Source organism: Myxocyprinus asiaticus, chromosome 14, assembly GCF_019703515.2.
Source record: "Myxocyprinus asiaticus isolate MX2 ecotype Aquarium Trade chromosome 14, UBuf_Myxa_2, whole genome shotgun sequence".
NCBI lineage: Eukaryota > Metazoa > Chordata > Actinopteri > Cypriniformes > Catostomidae > Myxocyprinus > Myxocyprinus asiaticus.
The window spans coordinates 39,288,885-39,308,487 of record NC_059357.1 but is presented as its reverse complement, the minus strand read 5'-3'; the positions used below and the strand labels follow the sequence as shown (position 1 = coordinate 39,308,487).

Here is a 19,603-nt window from a genome sequence, read left to right as displayed (position 1 = left end):
GAGGGGGACCTACATGATATTAGGCAGGTGGTTTTAATGTAGTGGCTGATCGGTGTATAGAAACAGGTCAAAGTAGACGAGATCACAACATCATTCAGCTGTGAACCCACAAAGTGATAATTTAACAGTAACATTGTTGTCATTTAATCACTGATGTCAATGAAATATGCCAGGAACTCAACATATGTTAAGAAGTACAGATTTCATAAAACAAAGAGTTTTTTTACCAGTGTATTGAAATTGAGTTCATTATTTGAAGCTCTTCTTTATGCTGCATGTTACTTCCATCTGGTGGTCAGAAAGATGAAGCATGCCTACAAAGAAGTTTTCTTCAATTTCAGCAGTAGGTTTAATGTCTGGTTTTACAAAGTATGCTTTGACAAACTGCTTTGAAAATGGTTTCATACTGATTGTATATATTGGAATGACAAAGAATCATTAAGACAGAATAAAGGCAGTACAAATCAGAGCACATACATTTTAAGAAGCATAAGCTTATTTCAGTGCATTACAGAACTCAACATTGTAAGACAAGGTCATGGTCGTAATAAGATGGAGACAGTCTTTACAGACACAAATTAAGAGACTTTCGCAGCTACTTTGCACTGACAACACCTTCGGAACCCCCTGAATGACATTTTATTTAATAGTCCTATTAACAAGTTAAATGCATTGCATTACCCTAATGGATATTTCACAGACTGTAATAAACAAGCCCATACATAATCTGCACCTTAAAAATAAAGTTAGATTCAATTCTGGCCAGTATGCAATTTCCAATTTTAAATTATTACTTCCGGTAAAGCATAATTTAGTGTGTAATTTAACAGCAACCTTCTTAAATGAAATTATTTTCATAAACATAAACCCTCCTCATTAACGGATACCAACACAGGCTTGGATAAGATTCTTAAAGGATGTTTACTTTGTGTGTAGAAATACGGTAACAACTTCTCTGTAAAGGTGTGATTGAAAGTGTATAAAATCTCTTGACATGCTGGGTTTGAGAAAATCACCTCCCCTTCATCCCAGTTCAGCTGGACTTTGACTCTCTGCAGTTTTCCATTCTCGTTAAGAGCTGTCGGGGGTGATGCCATGGCCCTGTATTTCCCATCACGTAGACAGATGGTCCAGAAGCCATTCTCTGGTCTCGCAGACACTTCCTGATCTCTCTTCACATTCTCGCTGGCCAAGCCCAGGATCCAGTCCTCATTTTCACCAACCTCGATCTCCCAGCAGTGGCTTGCTGCACTAAAGGCAGTGAATCCCAGAACCTCAGCACTCAAGTGGAAACGTTCAGGGTTGTCAGGGAGACCTTGGTTTGGGAAGCTATAGTGGAGACTGGTGAGGTCATCGGAGAGTGTTAGACAAGGGTGAGCTGTGTTTGGGTCCAGAATTATAGGATCTGAGAATGGGGGGGGGGGGGTAGAGAAGAAAGAACTTAAAATATGTGTATGTGTAGCATTTATGTAATTGGCTAAAACATTTCTAAAAGATGTAGAGACCTTTTAGGCCATGCGTTTTTCACTAAATAAGCAAGACGCAGTGCAACGGTCCACCTGAGCAGAACGCAGGTGTCTCAAAACTGGTTTTTAACAGCATCTAAAAATGTGGCCTGTGAAAGATGCTAAAGACACAGCAAAACATGGCACAGTAGTCAACAACATCCATCTAGCGCATGTTTACATAGGCAAACAATTACAGCATGGGTGGATGCAAAAACATTTTTGATGCTGACGGCCCTTATTCACATGGCACAGCACTAGTTGAAGTTTCTCAAAGTTACCTCTCAAAAAAGTAGCTTAGTCTTTTGCTTCAATTGATTGTAGGTAAATATCCACTTCGTCACTGTTTGTTCTCTATGTTCTTAAGTATCCCGCCACTGTTGTACTGAGTGAGAAACCGTTCAAATGATTCAGTGAATGTCTGAACGAACTGGACTGAATCGAACTGTGGTGCATTTCCCGTACAACTATGTAACTCACCGCTTAACCACCTAGTACGATGCATCGGTGGAAAAATTAACTAGCTAGTCATGACTGTTTCCCGAATCCGTAGTAACTATTTTGCAAATCCATTATTAGAACCACGTTGGTTCAACAATGAAGAGCTGTCGTTAATGATGTTATGCATGGGGTGGAGTAATAACTTCTGAGGATATCAAATTATAATAGCTCATTAACACGTACACCAGAAAGCTGTTTAATGCACGAAAGTTTCTGAAGACACAAAATGTCGAGCACTGTGTAATGCAACAGATACATTGTGCTGCAATAGTGGGGTTTTGCTTTACATCAGACTCCAGGGTTCCCATGACGCACTTGGGCACATATGCACATGCACACTCTTCAAAAACATATAAGAACATCACTTACCGGTATGCGTTAACATTAGCTGTGTTCTTTGACAGAAACCTCGTGTTATAAGCGCTTTGCCTTAACAGCCTTTAATCCCTTAAATGGCTGCATCCATGACTATGTGGCATTTAAGAATGCTGCTTTCTGCAAAACCCCGAAGTAAGTCGTTTTCTTAAGTGCATGTTGTCAAAGTCTTGACAGAAAGATCTGGCTGAATTCCTTTTAATGGTCTTTAAGAAGTCTATTAATAAGGGTGTTTTGCCACCCTCAATGACACAAGGCCTAATAACTTTAATTCCAAATCCTGACAAAGACCCATTATTAATCAATACCTGCTCATCAATAATGATGGTAAGATTATTGCATCCGTATTTTCAGAAAGGCTGAAAACAGGATTAGATTCAGTTATTGATGAATTAGAGTTGGGGTTTATAAAAGGAAGACATATTTGCAATAACATTCGACTTATATTAGATCTTAAAGATTATAGTGAAGCTATTAATGAAAATAGTTTTATCTTATTTATCGATTTTTACAAGGTCTTTGACACAACTGAACATGATTTTATTTTTAAGACCCTTGAATTTTTGGGATTTGGGGACTATTTTCAAAAAGTTTTTAAAATCTAACATAATAACTGTAAAATTGGCTAATGGAACTACCCATAGATTTGAAATTAAAAGAGGAATTCGGCAGGGCTGTCCAATTAGTTCATTACTATTTTTGCTGGTTTCACAAGTATTTTGCTGGTTTCATTTGAAAAAAGAAAGAAAAAATTCTTGGCTGTTAAGAGATATCTCACTTAATGGTCGTGTGTTGTTAGTTAATGCTGAGGGCTTATCTGGATTGGTCTACACTGCACAAGTGCTGGATGTACCACCTACTGTACACTCTTTAAGATGATTTTCTCCAAACTTTTTTAATTTATCTGGAAGAACAAACCACATTATATTAAAAAAGAGATTATTTGTAGGTCAAAGACTGAAGGAGGACTGAACGTTTTGGATTTTAAGACTTCAAATATGATATTTAAATTAAAATGGTTGCAAAATTATACAAAAATAAAATAAAATAAAAAATACATGGTATATAGTACCAAATCTGATATTTCAAAAAGTGGTATAGAGTTTTTATTGATATGTGATTTTGATATTAACAAGATACTTAAAAAAAAACTTGCAAGTTTCCAAAAACAGGTATTACTTTCATGGCCACTTGTGTACAATAATAATTTCTCTCCCCATAAATATACAAATTGGAACAATAAATATACAATAAATATTTTTTTTAATGAAAATGTATTTAAAAGGGAATTATTTGAGTTAAGCAGTTGATTAAAAATGAGGGTGTTTTATATAGTTATCAATATTTATAATTTCTCAGTTGAACCCAGTCAATACTTAATGGTGTTGCATGCCATTCCCAGGGAAATTTTAAGGCTTTTACAATGTGGTAATAATTTTTCATTAGAAACAGCTGAAGAGTTTACTTCCTGCATTAGGTTACACGGCAAGGATTTTTCAAGTTATGGCTGTAATACTATTTTTTTTTTTATGTTACCTTATGCAAACAAAAGATATTCTTGCTGTTACAGCTAAATATAATTTTCTGTTTAAAAAAACAGTTTGTTTGGAGTAAAATATGGATGACCCCTTACAAGTATTGTATTACAAATAAGGTGAAGGATGTTTCATAAGATTGTACATCGAGTATACCCAGTTAAGACACTGGTGGTACAGCACTTTAAAGTTAATGTGGAAGATAATTGTTTTTGGTAAAAGTGCCCCTGAGTCTATTAATCATTTATTTATTTTTACATGTAATGTCTCATATAAACCCCTGTCATGTATTGTTATATGTACTCTTGTTTGTACAATTTGCATTGTTCTAATAAAAAAAATGTCTGTAGCCTAGAAAAAGGCCCCTCAACTTGGTGGCCACCATGTTGAAATCACATGACCACCTGAATTCTTCTCGCTTTCTCGGTAACCCCCATATTATCAGACACTTTTGATTTTGGCTTTTTCTTTGTCATTTACAATTAACTAGATTGGAAGTAGTTTGGTAATTTCCCTTATATTTAAAACTTATTGAGCTTTAATGATAATTCAGTTAGAACAAAGAGTGTTAATGATTTTCCTTAAAAGAATAGTTCACCCAAAAATGAATATTCTCTCATCACCTTCAGGCCATCCCAGATGTGTATGACTTTCTTTCTCCTGCAGAACACAAATGAAGATTTTTAGAAGAATATCTCAGCTCTGTAGGTCCATACAATCCAAGTGAATGGGTGCCGATTTTGATGCTCCAAAAATCACATAAAGGCAGCATAAAAGTAATCCATAAGACTCCAGTGGTTAAATACATGTCTAGTGATATGACAGGTGTGGGTGAGGTGTGGGTTTTGCTAGAAATTCTCCTCCCTGCCCAGCAGGGGGCGTAGGCATGAAGAATGTGAATCACCAAAAACAAAAGAAGAAGAATGTGAAAGTTAAAGTGGAGATTGATTGAGCAGGAAGGAGAATTCAAAGTAAAGATTGACTAAAATATTGATCTGTTTCTCATCCACACCTATTAAATCGCTCCTGAAGACATTGACTTAACCAGGGCTGGCCCATCCTACAGGTGATACAGGCGACCGCCTAGGGCCCCGACGTGCCTGGGGGTGCCCCGTGAATACGTGCAAAATAAATGAACAAGTCATAAGATTAAGAAACATTGATGAATTTTATTTTTAATTTCTCCCCACTCCAATGGCTGATCATTTAACATTCAAATCACAATGATTGTGAAAACTAAAAACAACGTATTAAGTACAAAATAAGCTCTGAATAATCACAAAAAGACAAATAACTTACATTTACAAGTAAAATAACAACAGTGTATCAAAATCAGCAACAAGTAAAGCTAAGCAGTACACACTAATCTGCATAATTTATTCATAAAGCAAAGCATTGCTGGAAACTGGAGCGCGGCTTCTTTTCACAGTATTGTTAGACACAGTTCACACACCTTGCTGAATAATGCGCACGCTTGACAGAAACACAGGAAATAAGTTATGAAAAATATTGCTTTGTGACTATTTGAGACTTTGAGGCTTATTTTGTGTAAAGGATAGCAGAAACAGCATTTGTCAAATCATTAGGGCTCTTCACGTTTTCTTAAGAATAATCTGCTGGGGAAGGAATTAAAACACTGCCTATATAAAGGCGCAAAAATATGAGCAATTCATCTGGAAAATAAAGATCTCTGCTCTCTAAGAGGTGTGTTTATTCTTTACATTTGTTTACAAATATATATTTCGAGGTGTTGTGTTTAATTTTATTTATACATAATTATACATTATACATTGCTGTAGTTACCTGATTTTCACTGATGTTTGAACTTTTATTCACTTTTGCACACATTCTGGATAACTTTTTGTTTTCATTGATTTTGTTGCTCTAAATAAACATTTACACATGGTTACATGGGTTGAAATGGAATTTCAAGCATTGTCAGCTGTGTCCTACACTATCAAAAATCTCTCAAACTATTTTAAACAGCATTTTCTTATTTTGTGTTACTTGAATGGGTAACACTTACACTTGTATTTGTTAACATTAGTTAATTAACATGAACTAACAATGACCAGTACTTAATATTCTTGGTTAATGTTCATTTCTAAATATAATAGTCCATTTTTAACATAAACAATTGTATAAGTTAACATTAGTTAATACAATATGAACTAACATGAACAAACAATAAACAGTTGTACTTTTATAAATTGACATTAGACTAGATTAATAAATGCTGGAAATCTTTATTATAAATTGTTAATGATACCTAATGCAAACATAATTATAAAATGTAACCAATAATTATCATACTTGCAGTTTCCATTACCTTATATTAATTGAGACATTGGTTTATTTGTACTTCAAGAAACAAGTTGAAAGGTGATCAAAATAAGATGATAAAATGATGACTTGTCACAGCACCTAAAATACACATATTCCTTTATGCATCTTCATGATGGGAAAAAAAGCTATTGGACATGTGGTCACACATTATATTAGGTGGCCTTCACTACTATGTAATAACATTAAATACATACAAGACTATGTATTTACTGTGTAACTACATATTGTTCCGCAGAATTCCCACATTTGCTGCTACTGAGGTTGAGGTACGGGTAGGTTTAGGATTAGGGGTTAGAGTTAGGTTTTGGGGTAAGGGTTGGGTTAGGGGTAAAGTTAACAGTGTAACTACAAATGTAATTAAATGCAAGTACTTTAAATGTAATTACAGTGCAACAACATGTATGTACATAATAAGTACATTGTATCAAATGTCTAAGTACATAGTACCTAATATAAAGTGGGTCCGGACATGTTATTTGTCATCTGACCGAGCTATACAGTATAGTGCTTCTTTTTTAGTGCTTTCTATAAAAAAAAAAAATCTGCTCATCACATTTGCAGTTGATCTGTGGATGTTTTAAAGTTATGACAGTTTTCACACCAGGGGGTGATTTCACCTAGGGCCCCACAAACCCACGGGCCGGCCCTGAATTTTACCCCTGCAGTCATATGGATTACTTTTATGTTGACCTATGTGATTTCTAGAGCATCAACATTTTTGCACCCATTCACTTGCATTGTATGGACAAAAAGAGCTGAGAATTTCTTCTAAAAATCTTCATTTGTGTCCTGCAGAAAAAAGGAAGTCATACATATCTGGGATGGCTTGAGGGCGAGTAAAAGATGAGAGACTTTTCATTTTTGGGTGAACTATTCCTTTAAATTATTCTCACTTTAATCATGTAATTGCTATTAAAAATGTCTTTCTTGGGCAAAGTTTCATTATCATTTACTTGGATTTTGTCCGAGTATTGAAATCACTCATGTGGCCATATCCACGCAAAGTTTGGGCTATTCCAGTTCTGACAAGTCTTCATAGGGCTTCTAAAGATTACATCTCTACAGTTGTACATACATAAAAAGGGTTTTGTAATGTGGAGTCTAAAAGGAGCAGCAGGGTGAAGATCTAAGTGCAGCTTTTATTGAAGAAAGGAGAAATACAAAGTAAAAGACTCCAGAAGACATAAACAAGAACTCAACCCAGACTACCACAAACAGACTAACAAAGGACAAGTACCAACACAGAAACAGAGAACATTAGGACATTATATACACAGCTAAAGACCAACCAGGAAGGGAAACAAGAAAAGAGACAAGACAAGAACCAGAACTTCAAAATAAAAGTCACAACCACGTAGCGACATTTAATGGCTGCTCGTGGAAAGTCCATTAGCAGATTAAAAAAATGGCATACCTAGTCTAAAACAGTTATTTTCTAGACTACTTACTCAAAAGCATAATTTTTTTGATGAGTAAAATTAACCCGTCAACATGGTCCGGTGAAAGACGGGACTTGACTCACCTGAGGCCATTATCCTGCGCTTGAAAAAGCCTGCTCAGTGGAAAAATAACGTACAAGCATGCACAGATTTAAAGAAGACTCAAATGTGAAAACATCCATAAGGACTTACAAACGTTTGGAAAGCCGATTCCCGCACCACCGAAGTGATTTCATAACTACTTTGCTGAGTTTGCTTGTGAGAGGACATTTTTCCTGCGCGTGCAGCGAGTGAGAGAGGGAAGAAGCACGCGCAGCCTAAGGTGAAATTAAACTCTGTATCTGCTCCAGATATCCTCTTTTTAAAATAATATTTGTATTATTAATTCTATTTAAAATATGTAACATTAATATGACAGTAATTTAAGTGCAGCCTCTGTAAAAATATAAAGCCAAACGTAAATGTGCAACTGGCCCCTGATGTATTTATTTAATTTTAATTTATTATTTATTAGTCATATCAGTGCAAAATCGGCCACATAGTCACAAAATCGGTCTGTTTTCATTCCAGCTCAAAAATTAGCTATATCGGTCACCATATTGGTAATCAGTGAATTTTCCCTCTCTAAAATCGGTATCGGTCTCAAAAATCACATATCGGGTAGCTCAGTGGTAAAAGAAGCTGGCAACCACCCCTGGAGTTCGCTAGTTCGCAAGTTCAAATCCCAGGGTGTGCTGAGTGATTCAAGCCAGGTCTCCTAAGCAGCCAAATTGGCCCGGTTGCTATAGGGTGGGTAGAGTCACATGGGGTAACCTCCTTGTGATCGCTATAATGTGGTTCGTTCTCGGTGGGGCGCGTGGTGAGTTGAGCGCAGATGCCGCGGTGGATGGCGTGAAGCCTCCACACGTGCTATGTCTCCGTGGCAACGTGCTCAACAAGCCACGTGATAAGATATGCGGGTTGATGGTCTCAGACGCGGAGGCAACTGGGATTCATCCTCCGCCACCCGGATTGAAGCGAATCACTACGTCACCACGAGGACCTAAAAGCGCACTGGGAATTGGGCATTCCAAATTGGGTGAAAAAGGGGAAGAAAAAAAAATCCCATATCGGTCGGGCTCTAATGTCTACCCAAACACATGAAAATGTACTTGTACAATTTGCATTCAAACACCTATGAATTTGATTGGGTTATTATTATTTCTTCATTTTTAGTTTCTATATGGAACATCAGCGTCCCTCTGCACATTAAAGACGTTCTTACTGTAAGGTGCAACTTCCTGCATCTTCTCCCAGACCTTGTACTTCAGGTTGCCAAGATACTTGGGCTCATCCAATAAAAATCGAGACAAACATTCTGGATCCTCCAATGTGCTCCATGTTCTGTGGAGAGAAAAAAAAAAATCAAGTTCTATTTAGAATGAACAGGCTTCTTGAAAAGAAAAACAACAAAGAAAGCAAAGGAAATAAAATAATGAAGGGTAAGTCATAAATTTACATACCCATCTACGGTAGCTTTGAAGTTCTGTAAAAGATGAACACAATAAATGAATTAACAAAGTATCAAATTAATGTTATTCCGACAGATCACAATATTCTTACCTGCAACAAAGTCAAATCATCAGCGTTTATTCTTCGCTCAGTTGTGCCGAGCATGTCTGTAAGAGATGATATCCTCCGTGCAATATCATCATCTCTGTTCTTCATGGCCTCCACTCTACGCTCTACCTCCTCCTTGAGGGCTGATAACCTGCACTCTTCCTCCTCATACAGAAACTGGTGGAGCTTGAGAAACTCCTCCTTCATTTGTCTCTCAACTCGCTGGGCCTGAATCTAAAAAACATAATTAATAATAAAGAAACATATTGGTGCTTATAACAATAGTCACATCTATTGTTGTGATTAAATATAATATTTACCTTTATGTGCTCCAAAGTTAAGGCTGACGACCGTCTTGCTTTACTGAATACTTCCAGCTTATGTTGCAATACTTTCATGGCAGCAGAGAGTTTATCCTGCAAGGAAAATATCTTTCTTAAAAGTAAAACCAAGGAACTATTGTTTGGTTTTGCTTCAAGATTTTGTCCCATGACAAGTTGTAATGATTAGTAAGAGATGGCGAAATCGTTGTACAAAAATGTATGAATCTTACTTCCATAGAGAAAAATAAACTAACAATGTTTTTCAGATTTTTCCAAAGTCTTCTTTTTTAAAGCTACACTGCAGAAGTTTTTGGTTAAAAATTAACAAAAGGTGAGCAAGTTTTTGAGTGAGTACATAAAAAAATCTGTGTTCAAAAATGTGTTCTTGCCTTGACGCATTTTACTAAGGTAAGCCTACAATAATTTTACGATTTACAGTATATTTTGAGCTGTCGGATTGGATTTGGCGGGAAATTGCAGGCTTACGCCATTCATCCTTGTGTGATTACGTCATGTCTGTAAGCACAACTGACATAAGAAACAAGTCAGTGTTCCTCCGCAAGTTATTTGCAATGTTAGGTTTCATCCACAGATTTTGATAGAGAGCCCAAAAGTTTCGTAGTCCAGCTTTAAAGGTGCATTAAGTACGTTTTGTTTTTTTTGTTGTTTTTTTTATCTCCTTTTCTCCCAATTTGGAATGCCCATTTCCCACTACTTACTAGGTCCTCGTGGTGGTGCGGTTACTCACCTCAATCTGGGTGGCGGAGGACAAGTCTCAGTTGCCTCCGCTTCTGAGACAGTCAATCCGAGCATCTTATCACGTGGCTCATTGTGCATGACACCGCGGAGACTCACAGCATGTGGAGGCTCATGCTATTCTCTGCGATCCACGCACAACTTACCACGTGCCCCATTGAGAGCGAGAACCACTAATCGCAACCACGAGGAGGTTACCCCATGTAGCTCTACCCTCCCTAGCAACTGGGCCAATTTGGTTGCTAAGGAGACCTGGCTGGAGTCACTCAGCACACCCTGGATTCGAACTAGCGACTCCAGGGGTGGTAGTCAGCGTCAATATTCGCTGAGCTACCCAGGCCCCCCCACTAAGTACATTTTTGTTTATTAAAAAAGTTTTACACATAAACACCTGAATATAATTTTTTAGAAATATGTTTAAAATTATGTACACTCATGAGATGAAGATTAATGTCCTCATGGCGCCGATAATGGATAAACAGTGCAACATCAAACGGCAATCGCAAGTAGCCTACACGTGTCAAAGTTCATTGGATTAAATCCAAGAATTTCCATAATAAGGATGTGTGTAGTATGAGATGGGGAAAAAACACAGAAAAGTAATAACAGAGGATAAAAAAAAAAAAAACTTCCACTATCCAGGTCGATGGGGGTCAGTATAGAGTCTAAAACAACAAGTAATACTGGGACCGCTGGGATGAGTAAGAGCCAGCCAAAATCTTACTGTGTGCACCTTTAAAATAAAGTGTTGAATAGGAGACTAGGTAAAATCTGATGCCTGTATTGTATCGATTTGGAATGTATTGTTGATTGGATGGTCTCTGTGAGAATGAAAGTCAGATACGATATCAGATTTCACCATCTCGTACGAATTATGAGTTGTCATGAAATTACTGAATATTGGGCGACCCAACATAGTACCAGTTTTTTTTACTGTCTAAAAATACATTTACATTGTGGTTTTCATGCACTACTAGGACATGTCACGCAACCTGTCTATGTTGGTAGGATGGATTGGAGGAATTCGCACCAAAATAACGAAGAGTTTGATTGGACACATGACCTTTGATGTAAACAACAAAAAACATAGGAAGTGTTTTTGCCTCGTTTTAAAAAGTTGATTAATTTAGCATATTTATTTTGCCATACTAACCTAGTATGATCAAACAGTTAGTTGCATGTAATTATTTGCATTTAGTATTGTTTTTTAGCAACAGTCATGACCCACCAGTTCAGAACCAATGAAGCGCTATAAACTGTTGAAGCCTCTCTTTTCCAATATAAACTTCCCTGTCCAGCTTACTTCACACTCTCTCTCTCTACCCTAATCTAACCATGTCAGTACCTTCAGAAGAGTTTTGGATCAAACTGAATACATTTTCCCAGAAAACAATGGGACACATATGCCACACTGGGAGCTTGAATAAGAAGAATGCAGAAGGTGTTGTTTGAAAGCCTGCCATGATCTTTTGGCTGAACAGACTGAGATAATGTCAAAGCAGACTTGATAAACTGCATTGTTATGCCTTGCTGCTGTAAATCTTCTCAAAGCCTGAGAACAGCAGAAAGTATTGAGAGCAAACACAATGTATCACAGATTCAAAAACACAATGTGGCATTGTCAACTCTACCTTACAATCCAGAGCCGCCTCTTCTATGGGAGAGCAGTTGTGACCCTTGTGTATTTTTGAGGCATGGCATACAACACAGATTGGTTCTTGATCTACCAAACAGAAAAGTTTTAGCTTTTCAGCATGTCTCCAGCACAACGTGTTCGATCCAGATGCATTGCCCTGGCCTCTTCCCAGCAAGAAAGCTTCACACAGGTTTTTGAGGGCCCGGTTGGAGGGAAGGCTTTTCTTGGAGGCTCTTCTCCTGCAGACGGGGCAGGTGCGAGAACCTGCGCTATCCCAGAAGTGCTCCAGACAGCTCCTGCAAAAACTGTGGCTGCATGGCAGAAGAACTGGATCCTTGAAAATTTCACAGCACACAGGACAGGAGAGGTCCTCTTCTGGGAGATTTGCAGACATATCCTCGAGCAGGTACGTCTTTTCTCAGGTTCTCAGGAGGAAGTTTGTTCTCTATTAGACATCTCTTTGGGATGTCAGCTGAACCTCTTGTTTAGTTTACAGGTGTTCTCACTCAGCTGGTTTCATGGAGCACAGAGTTGATAATGTGTCTGTCTTGACATGTAACAGTAGAGTAGGAGGAGTCTAAGCACACTGAACAAGTCAAACTAGAAGTGAAATGCTCTGAATGATGTAGAGACTAATTGGTCAGCATCCTTCAGGACGATCCTGAAGCCTGATTGTAAAAGTCAATACTCTACAGAAATATTTAGTAATGTTATTATATGTATATATTACCCAAAATTCTAAAGAAATAAGAAATTCGATTTTACATAAAGAAAATTAAGCCTATTAGGACCACTTAGATTTTTTGAATGACAATATTTTTGTGACAATTAAACACATATCCTCCCACAATTAAAATTATTACTGTACTAAAAAGAACAAACAAACAATTTTATTTACAAATTTATAAAAATTATGATATATTATTTAAATTGCAAATAGTTTATTAATTATGGTAGTATTTGATGTACTGTCTTTAATTTATGCTGATTGCATGCTGATTGCTGACCCATGCTGAGTTTTACAAGAAAATTGAAAATAATGGGATTTACAAAAAAACATCTGGATGCATTACAGTAATGTGAATTCGCTGGGGATATGTGCTTAATTAGCATGAAGATAATGCCAAAATATATAGCTAACACACCCAAAGTTTAATGTTTACTGTTCATGCACTGCTTGTTTAAAATTTTGTTTTTTGCACTTTGTCATCCAAAGTGAGTTTGGACAGCAAAGCATATGCTTTTATTATTATGTTATTAATGTATTATTATAACAAGGGTCAGAAATTATCCAAGGCTCAGGGCAAATATGCCTCATATTAAAATAGTGGGAGCGAAAATGCACTTTTAGTGAATACTTTTGATATATTATAATATTCTAATATAGGTCTGTCTAGTGGGTTTAGCATGGATTTAGTGCATCTGCAGACACTGTAACCATGTGATCTTGCAATATTTACTTTCTTAAAGGCAAGTGTTGGTAGCTAACTAATATAGTGATATAAAATTGTATCTGATTAACAACCATAATAGTTTTGAAGAATGTATTAAATTAATTTTTTAAATTTATGTAAGTATTTGACCGAAATGAATGAGACCCTGTGTGGTTTTATATGGTTAGATAAAATATGGCCTCATAAAGATAAAAAAAGGCCCTGAAAATCATTTCTAGGATGGAAAAAAAAATGTCAACTTGTATAGCAAAAAAAAAAAAAGTTAAAGGGATAGTTCACCCAAAAATCATTCTCTTATCATTTACTCACCCTCGTGCCATCCCAGATGTGTATAACTTTCTTTCTTCTGTTGAACACAGATGAAGATTTTTAGAAGAATATTTCAGCTCTGTAGGTCCATACAATGCAAGTGAATGGTGACCAAAATGTTTAAACTCCAAAAAGCACATAAAGGAAACATAAAAATAATCCATAAAACTCCAGTGGTTAAATCCATGTCTTCATAAGTGATATGATAGGTGTGGGTGAGAAACAGATCAATATTTATGTCCTTTTTTACTATAAATCTCCACTTTCACATTGACATTCTTCTTTTGTTTTTGGCGATTCGCATTCTTTGTGCATATCGCCACCTACTGGGCAGGGGGAAGAATGTATTGTAAAAAAAAATACTTAAATATTGATCTGCTTCTCATCCACACCTATCATATCAATTCTGAAGACATGGATTTAACCACTGAAGTCGGATTAATTAAGTTTATATTGCGTTAATGTGATTTGGTACCCAATCACTTGCATTGTATGGACCTACAGAGCTGAAATATTCTTCTAAAAATTTTTGTTTGTGTTCAGCTGAAGAAAGAAAGTCGTACACATCTGGGATGGCATGAGGGTGAGTAAATAATGAGTGAATTTTAATTTTTGGTTGAACTATCCCTTTAAATGTCTGACAATTGCTGGAACAGAACTAGTTCTGCTATTTTTAAAGGCTACTTTGAATTTGAATGTCCAAATTTTACTATTTTGTTATAGTTTAAGAAAAAGTTCCTTGTCAGATTAAGAACTACATTCAGCAGATGTTTTTGAGACATTTTATAATTTAGAGTTATGTGAAAGTGATCTTTTTAAGACATTTATTAGCTGTTTGTGCATTAATTATAATGTTATGCTTTCCAGATGATGTAGTCTTTCACAGACATCTTGAAGACACATTCGTGCTCCATTCCTTTGGTGGTTATAGTTACTTCTAAGAATATCACTGTACTACTATGGTACATGTCCAAAAAAAAAACCATTGTAGTACTAGTACCATACTTTTTGGTAGCCTACTTTGTTATTGAAAGATGTGTTCCAAAACTCTTTAGGAGAATCCATCTCAGTTCCTTGATGCAATATTTTTCAGATATGTCTTTAATTGCAATTGGTCCTCAGAGAGTCGCCTATCATATCTGTCCAAATCACCCAAGTAGGTATAACTGCAGGCCGGAGACCTCCAAATGGGGGCGGAATCGCTAAAAGAGGGTGGGGATACTCCAAAACGGGTGGGCTTACTCCAAAAGGGGGTTGTGCCAACTCCAAAAGGGGGCATCACTTCCACTCACGATTAAGGTTAGGGAAAGAGTAGGGTAAGAGGCTCCGTATATTTACAATGGTGATTTGGAGCTCATGTCCCTTTTTGGAGCAATGCCTGCAGCTATAGCCTTCTTAAATCACAAAGCATCTTGTGAAAGTGCTTTAATGAATGAAAACCTGTCTTTTTGTACAAAATTAGTTAACACAGTTAATGTCACAAATTTGCTTCTTTGATTACTGATCACGAAATTGTGTGGAATCTTTTTTTTTTTTTTTTTTACCCAATTTGGAATGCTCAATTCCCAATGCGCTTTTAAGTCCTTGTGGTCGCGTAGTGATTTGCCTCAATCCGGGTGGTGGAGGAAGAATCCCAGCTGCCTCTGCGTCTGAGACCGTCAATCCGCGCATCTTATCACGTGGCTTGTCGAGCGCGTTGCCACAGAGACATAGCGCGTGTGGAGGCTTCACGCCATCCACTGCTGCATCCACGCTCAACTTACCAATGCGCCCCACCGAGAACGAACCACATTATAGGGACCACAAGGAGGTTACCCAATGTAACTCTACCCTCCCTAGCAACCGGGCCAATTTGGATGCTTAGGAGACCTGGCTGGAGTCACTCAGCACACCCTGGGATTTGAACTAGTGAACTCCAGGGGTGGTAGCCAGCGTATTTTACCCAGGCCCCCATTGCATGGAATCTAAAATATTTATTATATTATGTCATTGTAAGCATGTAATCACTAGCACGTAAGCAACAGCGAGAGAGGAGCAGGCTGTTTTAATTATATGACGTTTTTCGTACCTGCATTCCAATCTACATCTTGATGTAATCTTTCCTCATGATCACGCAGCACGTTTTCATCAGCTGAATGGGAGGCTAAACACTATTAAAGTGTGACGAGACTCTCGCTGCGCATGCAAGCCATTCACGCATTACAAGCCGATCAACTATTCAGCCCTTTTCAGTAAATCGCACCTGCAAAATCTTAACTTTATTTCTAGGTTTAATTTATATTTTGAATAGACTTTTTGAACCATACGATGTGGGTTTATTTTTTCTCTTTTAGTGTGACCATGGTTTAAGGAGGGTGCACCTGTATGCTGGGTTGGAAATCTCAAGGATTAATAGTGGTGTTTTCCTTATTACATCACATGTTGTTCTGAAAGCAAAAAGAAACAAATGAAACATGGAATGTAGGCTGCCATCTGCAGCCTGACCAAAGCAAAAGCAAAGCGGGAGCATTTACTCACACGATTAACCGAACGTGAAGCGCTGCCGGCTCGTGATGCATGAATGGCTTGCACGTGCTGCATGAGTCTGTTGGGTATAATGCAGTCTCGTCATATTTTAACTTTTTGTTTAGCCTCCCATTAAGTTCATGAAAACACGCTGTGTGATCATGAGGAAGGATTACATCAAGATTGGAATGCAGGTGCAGAATTTATATAAATAAAATAGTCTACTCCTCTCTCGCCTTTGCTGGTGTGCCAGTGATTACCCCTCTGCATGCCGATGCTGGAAACTATAATCTAAATAACTATATATAGTTTACAGTTGTTATATATATATATATATATATATATATATAAAACTATAAGTATAAAACTACTGTTTGAATGATGCAGCATCCAGGCCACTAGGTGTCAGTGTAAGCCAGTGTAAGCCAATGTAACCCACTTCGACATACTTCAAAATGTGTACAAAGAGTGCACTTTTAAATTCATGAAAAAATTTTAGTTCAGCTTTTTACTTGAATTGTTTTTCTGATAATGTAATTTGTAATTAATAGTGTGATTTTTCCCAATTTAAGCAAGCAGACTTTGGGACTCCACTGTATCTTCACAGAAATTTGCAAGCGTCAGAGTCATACACTGGTTAGTACAACCCATCTGTCCTTGTTTATAGGTGGGAAGTATGTTCCCCATGCCATCTTGGTGGATCTGGAGCCTGGCACAATGGATTCAGTTCACTCTGGACCCTTTGGACAGATATTTAGACCTGATAAGTTTGTGTTTAGTAAGCAAATTATCAATATTTTGTACATTATTTTCATCCTAAACTGGTACAAAATTGTTTTGCTTTGAAATTAGTGTAATTCATATATATATATAAAAATAAATTATATTGCATTTATATTGGTATTTTGGTAGGTCAGAGTGGTGCTGGAAACAACTGGATCTGATGGATTCCGTACTGGATGTTGTTCGCAAGGAAGCAGAAAGCTGCAACTGCCTGCAGGGCTTCCAGCTCACTCACTCCCTGTGTGGAGGAACCGGATCAGTCATGGGCACTCTCCTCATCAGCACGATCTGTAAAGAGTACCCTGACCGTATCATGAACACCATCAGCATGGTGCCCTCACCCAAGGTGTCCGACACTGTGGTGGAGCCCTACAATGCCACCCTGTCCGTCCACCAGCTAGTGGAGAACACAGACGAAACCTAATGCATCGACAACGAGGCTCTCTACAATATCTGCTTCCGCACACTCAAACTCACCACACCTACTTACGGCGGCCTCAACCATCTCGTCTCAGCCACCATGAGCACCATGACCACCTGCCTCCGCTTCCCCAGCCATCTCAACGCTGACCTCCACAAACTGGCTGTGAACATGTTGCCTTTCCCCCATCTGCACTTCTTCATACCAGGCTTCGCTCCACTCACCAGCAGGGGCAGCCAGCAGTACCGTTCCGTGCCTGAGCTCACACAGCAGATATTTGATGCCAAGAACATGATGGCGGCCTGCGACCCCCTTCACGGCCATTATCTAACCATGGCTGCCATGTTCTGTGGACGAATGTCCATGAAGGAAGTGGATGAGCAGATGCTCAACATCCAGAACAAGAACAGTAGCTACTTTGTCGAGTGGATCCCCAACAACGTCAAGACTGCCATTTGCGACATTCCACCCCGCAGGCTCAAAATGGCCGCCACCTTCATCGGCAACAGCACCACCATCCAGGAGCTGTTCAAACGCATCTCCGAGCAGTTCACCGCCATGTTCCGCCACAAAGCTTTTCTGCACTGGTACACCGGAGAAGGTATGGATAAGATGGAGTTCACCGAAGCCGAAAGCAACATGAAAGACCTGGTGTCGGAGTGCCAGCAGTTCCAGGACACCACTGCCAAAGAGGGCGAGTTTGAAGAGGAGGGCGAGGAGGAGGTCGCATAAATCACACCAACCTGCCGAAAAAGTGATCCACTCCAATTGCTCCCCACATTTCATCCTTCTCATCAGCAAACCAATGCTTTACAGAACAGATAAATGGTTTTTCACATTCTCAGTATCCATTATCAACAATCATGCTCCCTGCAAATTTTTTATTTTTTTTACTTTTGTGTTTCTGAATGTTGTGATTGCATGCATCAAATCCCCCTCACGTCCAAGTGAAATGCAAGTGATTTAACTGTGAAGCCTTCAGATTTCAGAACGATGTATCTAATGTCAATACCAATCTGAATAAAGGCAAATTCTACATCTGACATGCTTTCTTGATTTTATTTTTCAATACTTAGAAGTCACGTGTATTTGCATAAGTTTCATTTACTTTATTGTAAAATTAAGTGTTTTTGATCTTACTTTGTATAAAATTGAGCGTGTTTACATGCATGTTCTTACACGATTATGTTTAATAGGCAACAACGAGCCCGTATACATGCACACCAATACAGTGATAACTACCAAAAATGATCTTATTCGAAAAGACGAAAGCGCATTTACGTGAAAACTGCGTTTATGTGAGACTTTAAATCAACTGATTATTCTCAGCGTTTGACGTCAGACTTTGCACAACACTTGTATAAATTGGATAAACCGGTCGGAATACCAGTAAAGGTGTTTACATGCAACGCGAAATCGGAGTAATGAGTAAAAGTCTATCTGTGTTGATCGGTTTATGACCTTACACTGATAAAGAAAAGCTGTTTAATGCATTTAGTGACCACAAATGTTGTCGGCTTATAAAGCATAATCTGTGTAAGAACGTTCATGTAAATGCGCTCGTAATTTTGCCTGTGTGTTCTCAGAAACATTTTAACATAAACCGATCAACTCAGGTAGATTTTTGGCCATTGACCTGATTTCACGTAGCATGTAAACACCTTTACCAGCATTCTAACCAAGTACGTATTCTTATCCAATGTGCTCATGACTGTTTAAGTTTTGACATCAACAGCAGATAATAATCCGATGATTTCAAGTCTCATATAAACACTGTTTTCTTGCGTTGTCTGATTTTTTGAATAAGATCATTTTTGGTAGTTATCAGCAAAGGCATAACCACTATTTTTAAGTAACCTGCTTTCGTCAGGTAACTGTTTATTTAGCAGAGACTTGCCACTTCTATTAAAATGAATGGGAGAACTGGAACGTCAACGGGTGTAGAAAATGAACTCTCGCCTACAGGTAAAAGAGCCAATCACCTTAGATACAGACATAGCCTGTCAAACCACTCCAGAATGCGCATGTGCATTAGCTGAACTAGACAAATTGCAAATATATATATATATATATATATATATATATATATATATATATATATATATATATATATATA

The 19,603-nt window shown here is 37.8% G+C and overlaps 1 protein-coding gene and 1 pseudogene across 1 annotated transcript; one reads left to right on the top strand and one right to left on the bottom strand.

The window, feature by feature from the left end:
* Window positions 1-146: 146 nt before the first annotated feature.
* On the bottom strand, window positions 147-12,519 carry LOC127451638 (nuclear factor 7, brain-like). The gene is made up of 6 exons (XM_051716480.1): window positions 12,011-12,519; window positions 9,621-9,716; window positions 9,304-9,534; window positions 9,204-9,226; window positions 8,966-9,084; window positions 147-1,405 (listed from the first exon to the last, which is right to left on the bottom strand). The coding sequence occupies exons 1-6, from the start codon at window positions 12,407-12,409 to the stop codon at window positions 855-857; spliced, it is 1,419 nt and encodes a 472-aa protein (XP_051572440.1). The 5' UTR covers window positions 12,410-12,519; the 3' UTR covers window positions 147-854.
* On the top strand, window positions 12,273-18,418 carry LOC127451643 (tubulin beta-4B chain-like; annotated as a pseudogene).
* The last annotated feature ends 1,185 nt before the right edge of the window (window positions 18,419-19,603 follow it).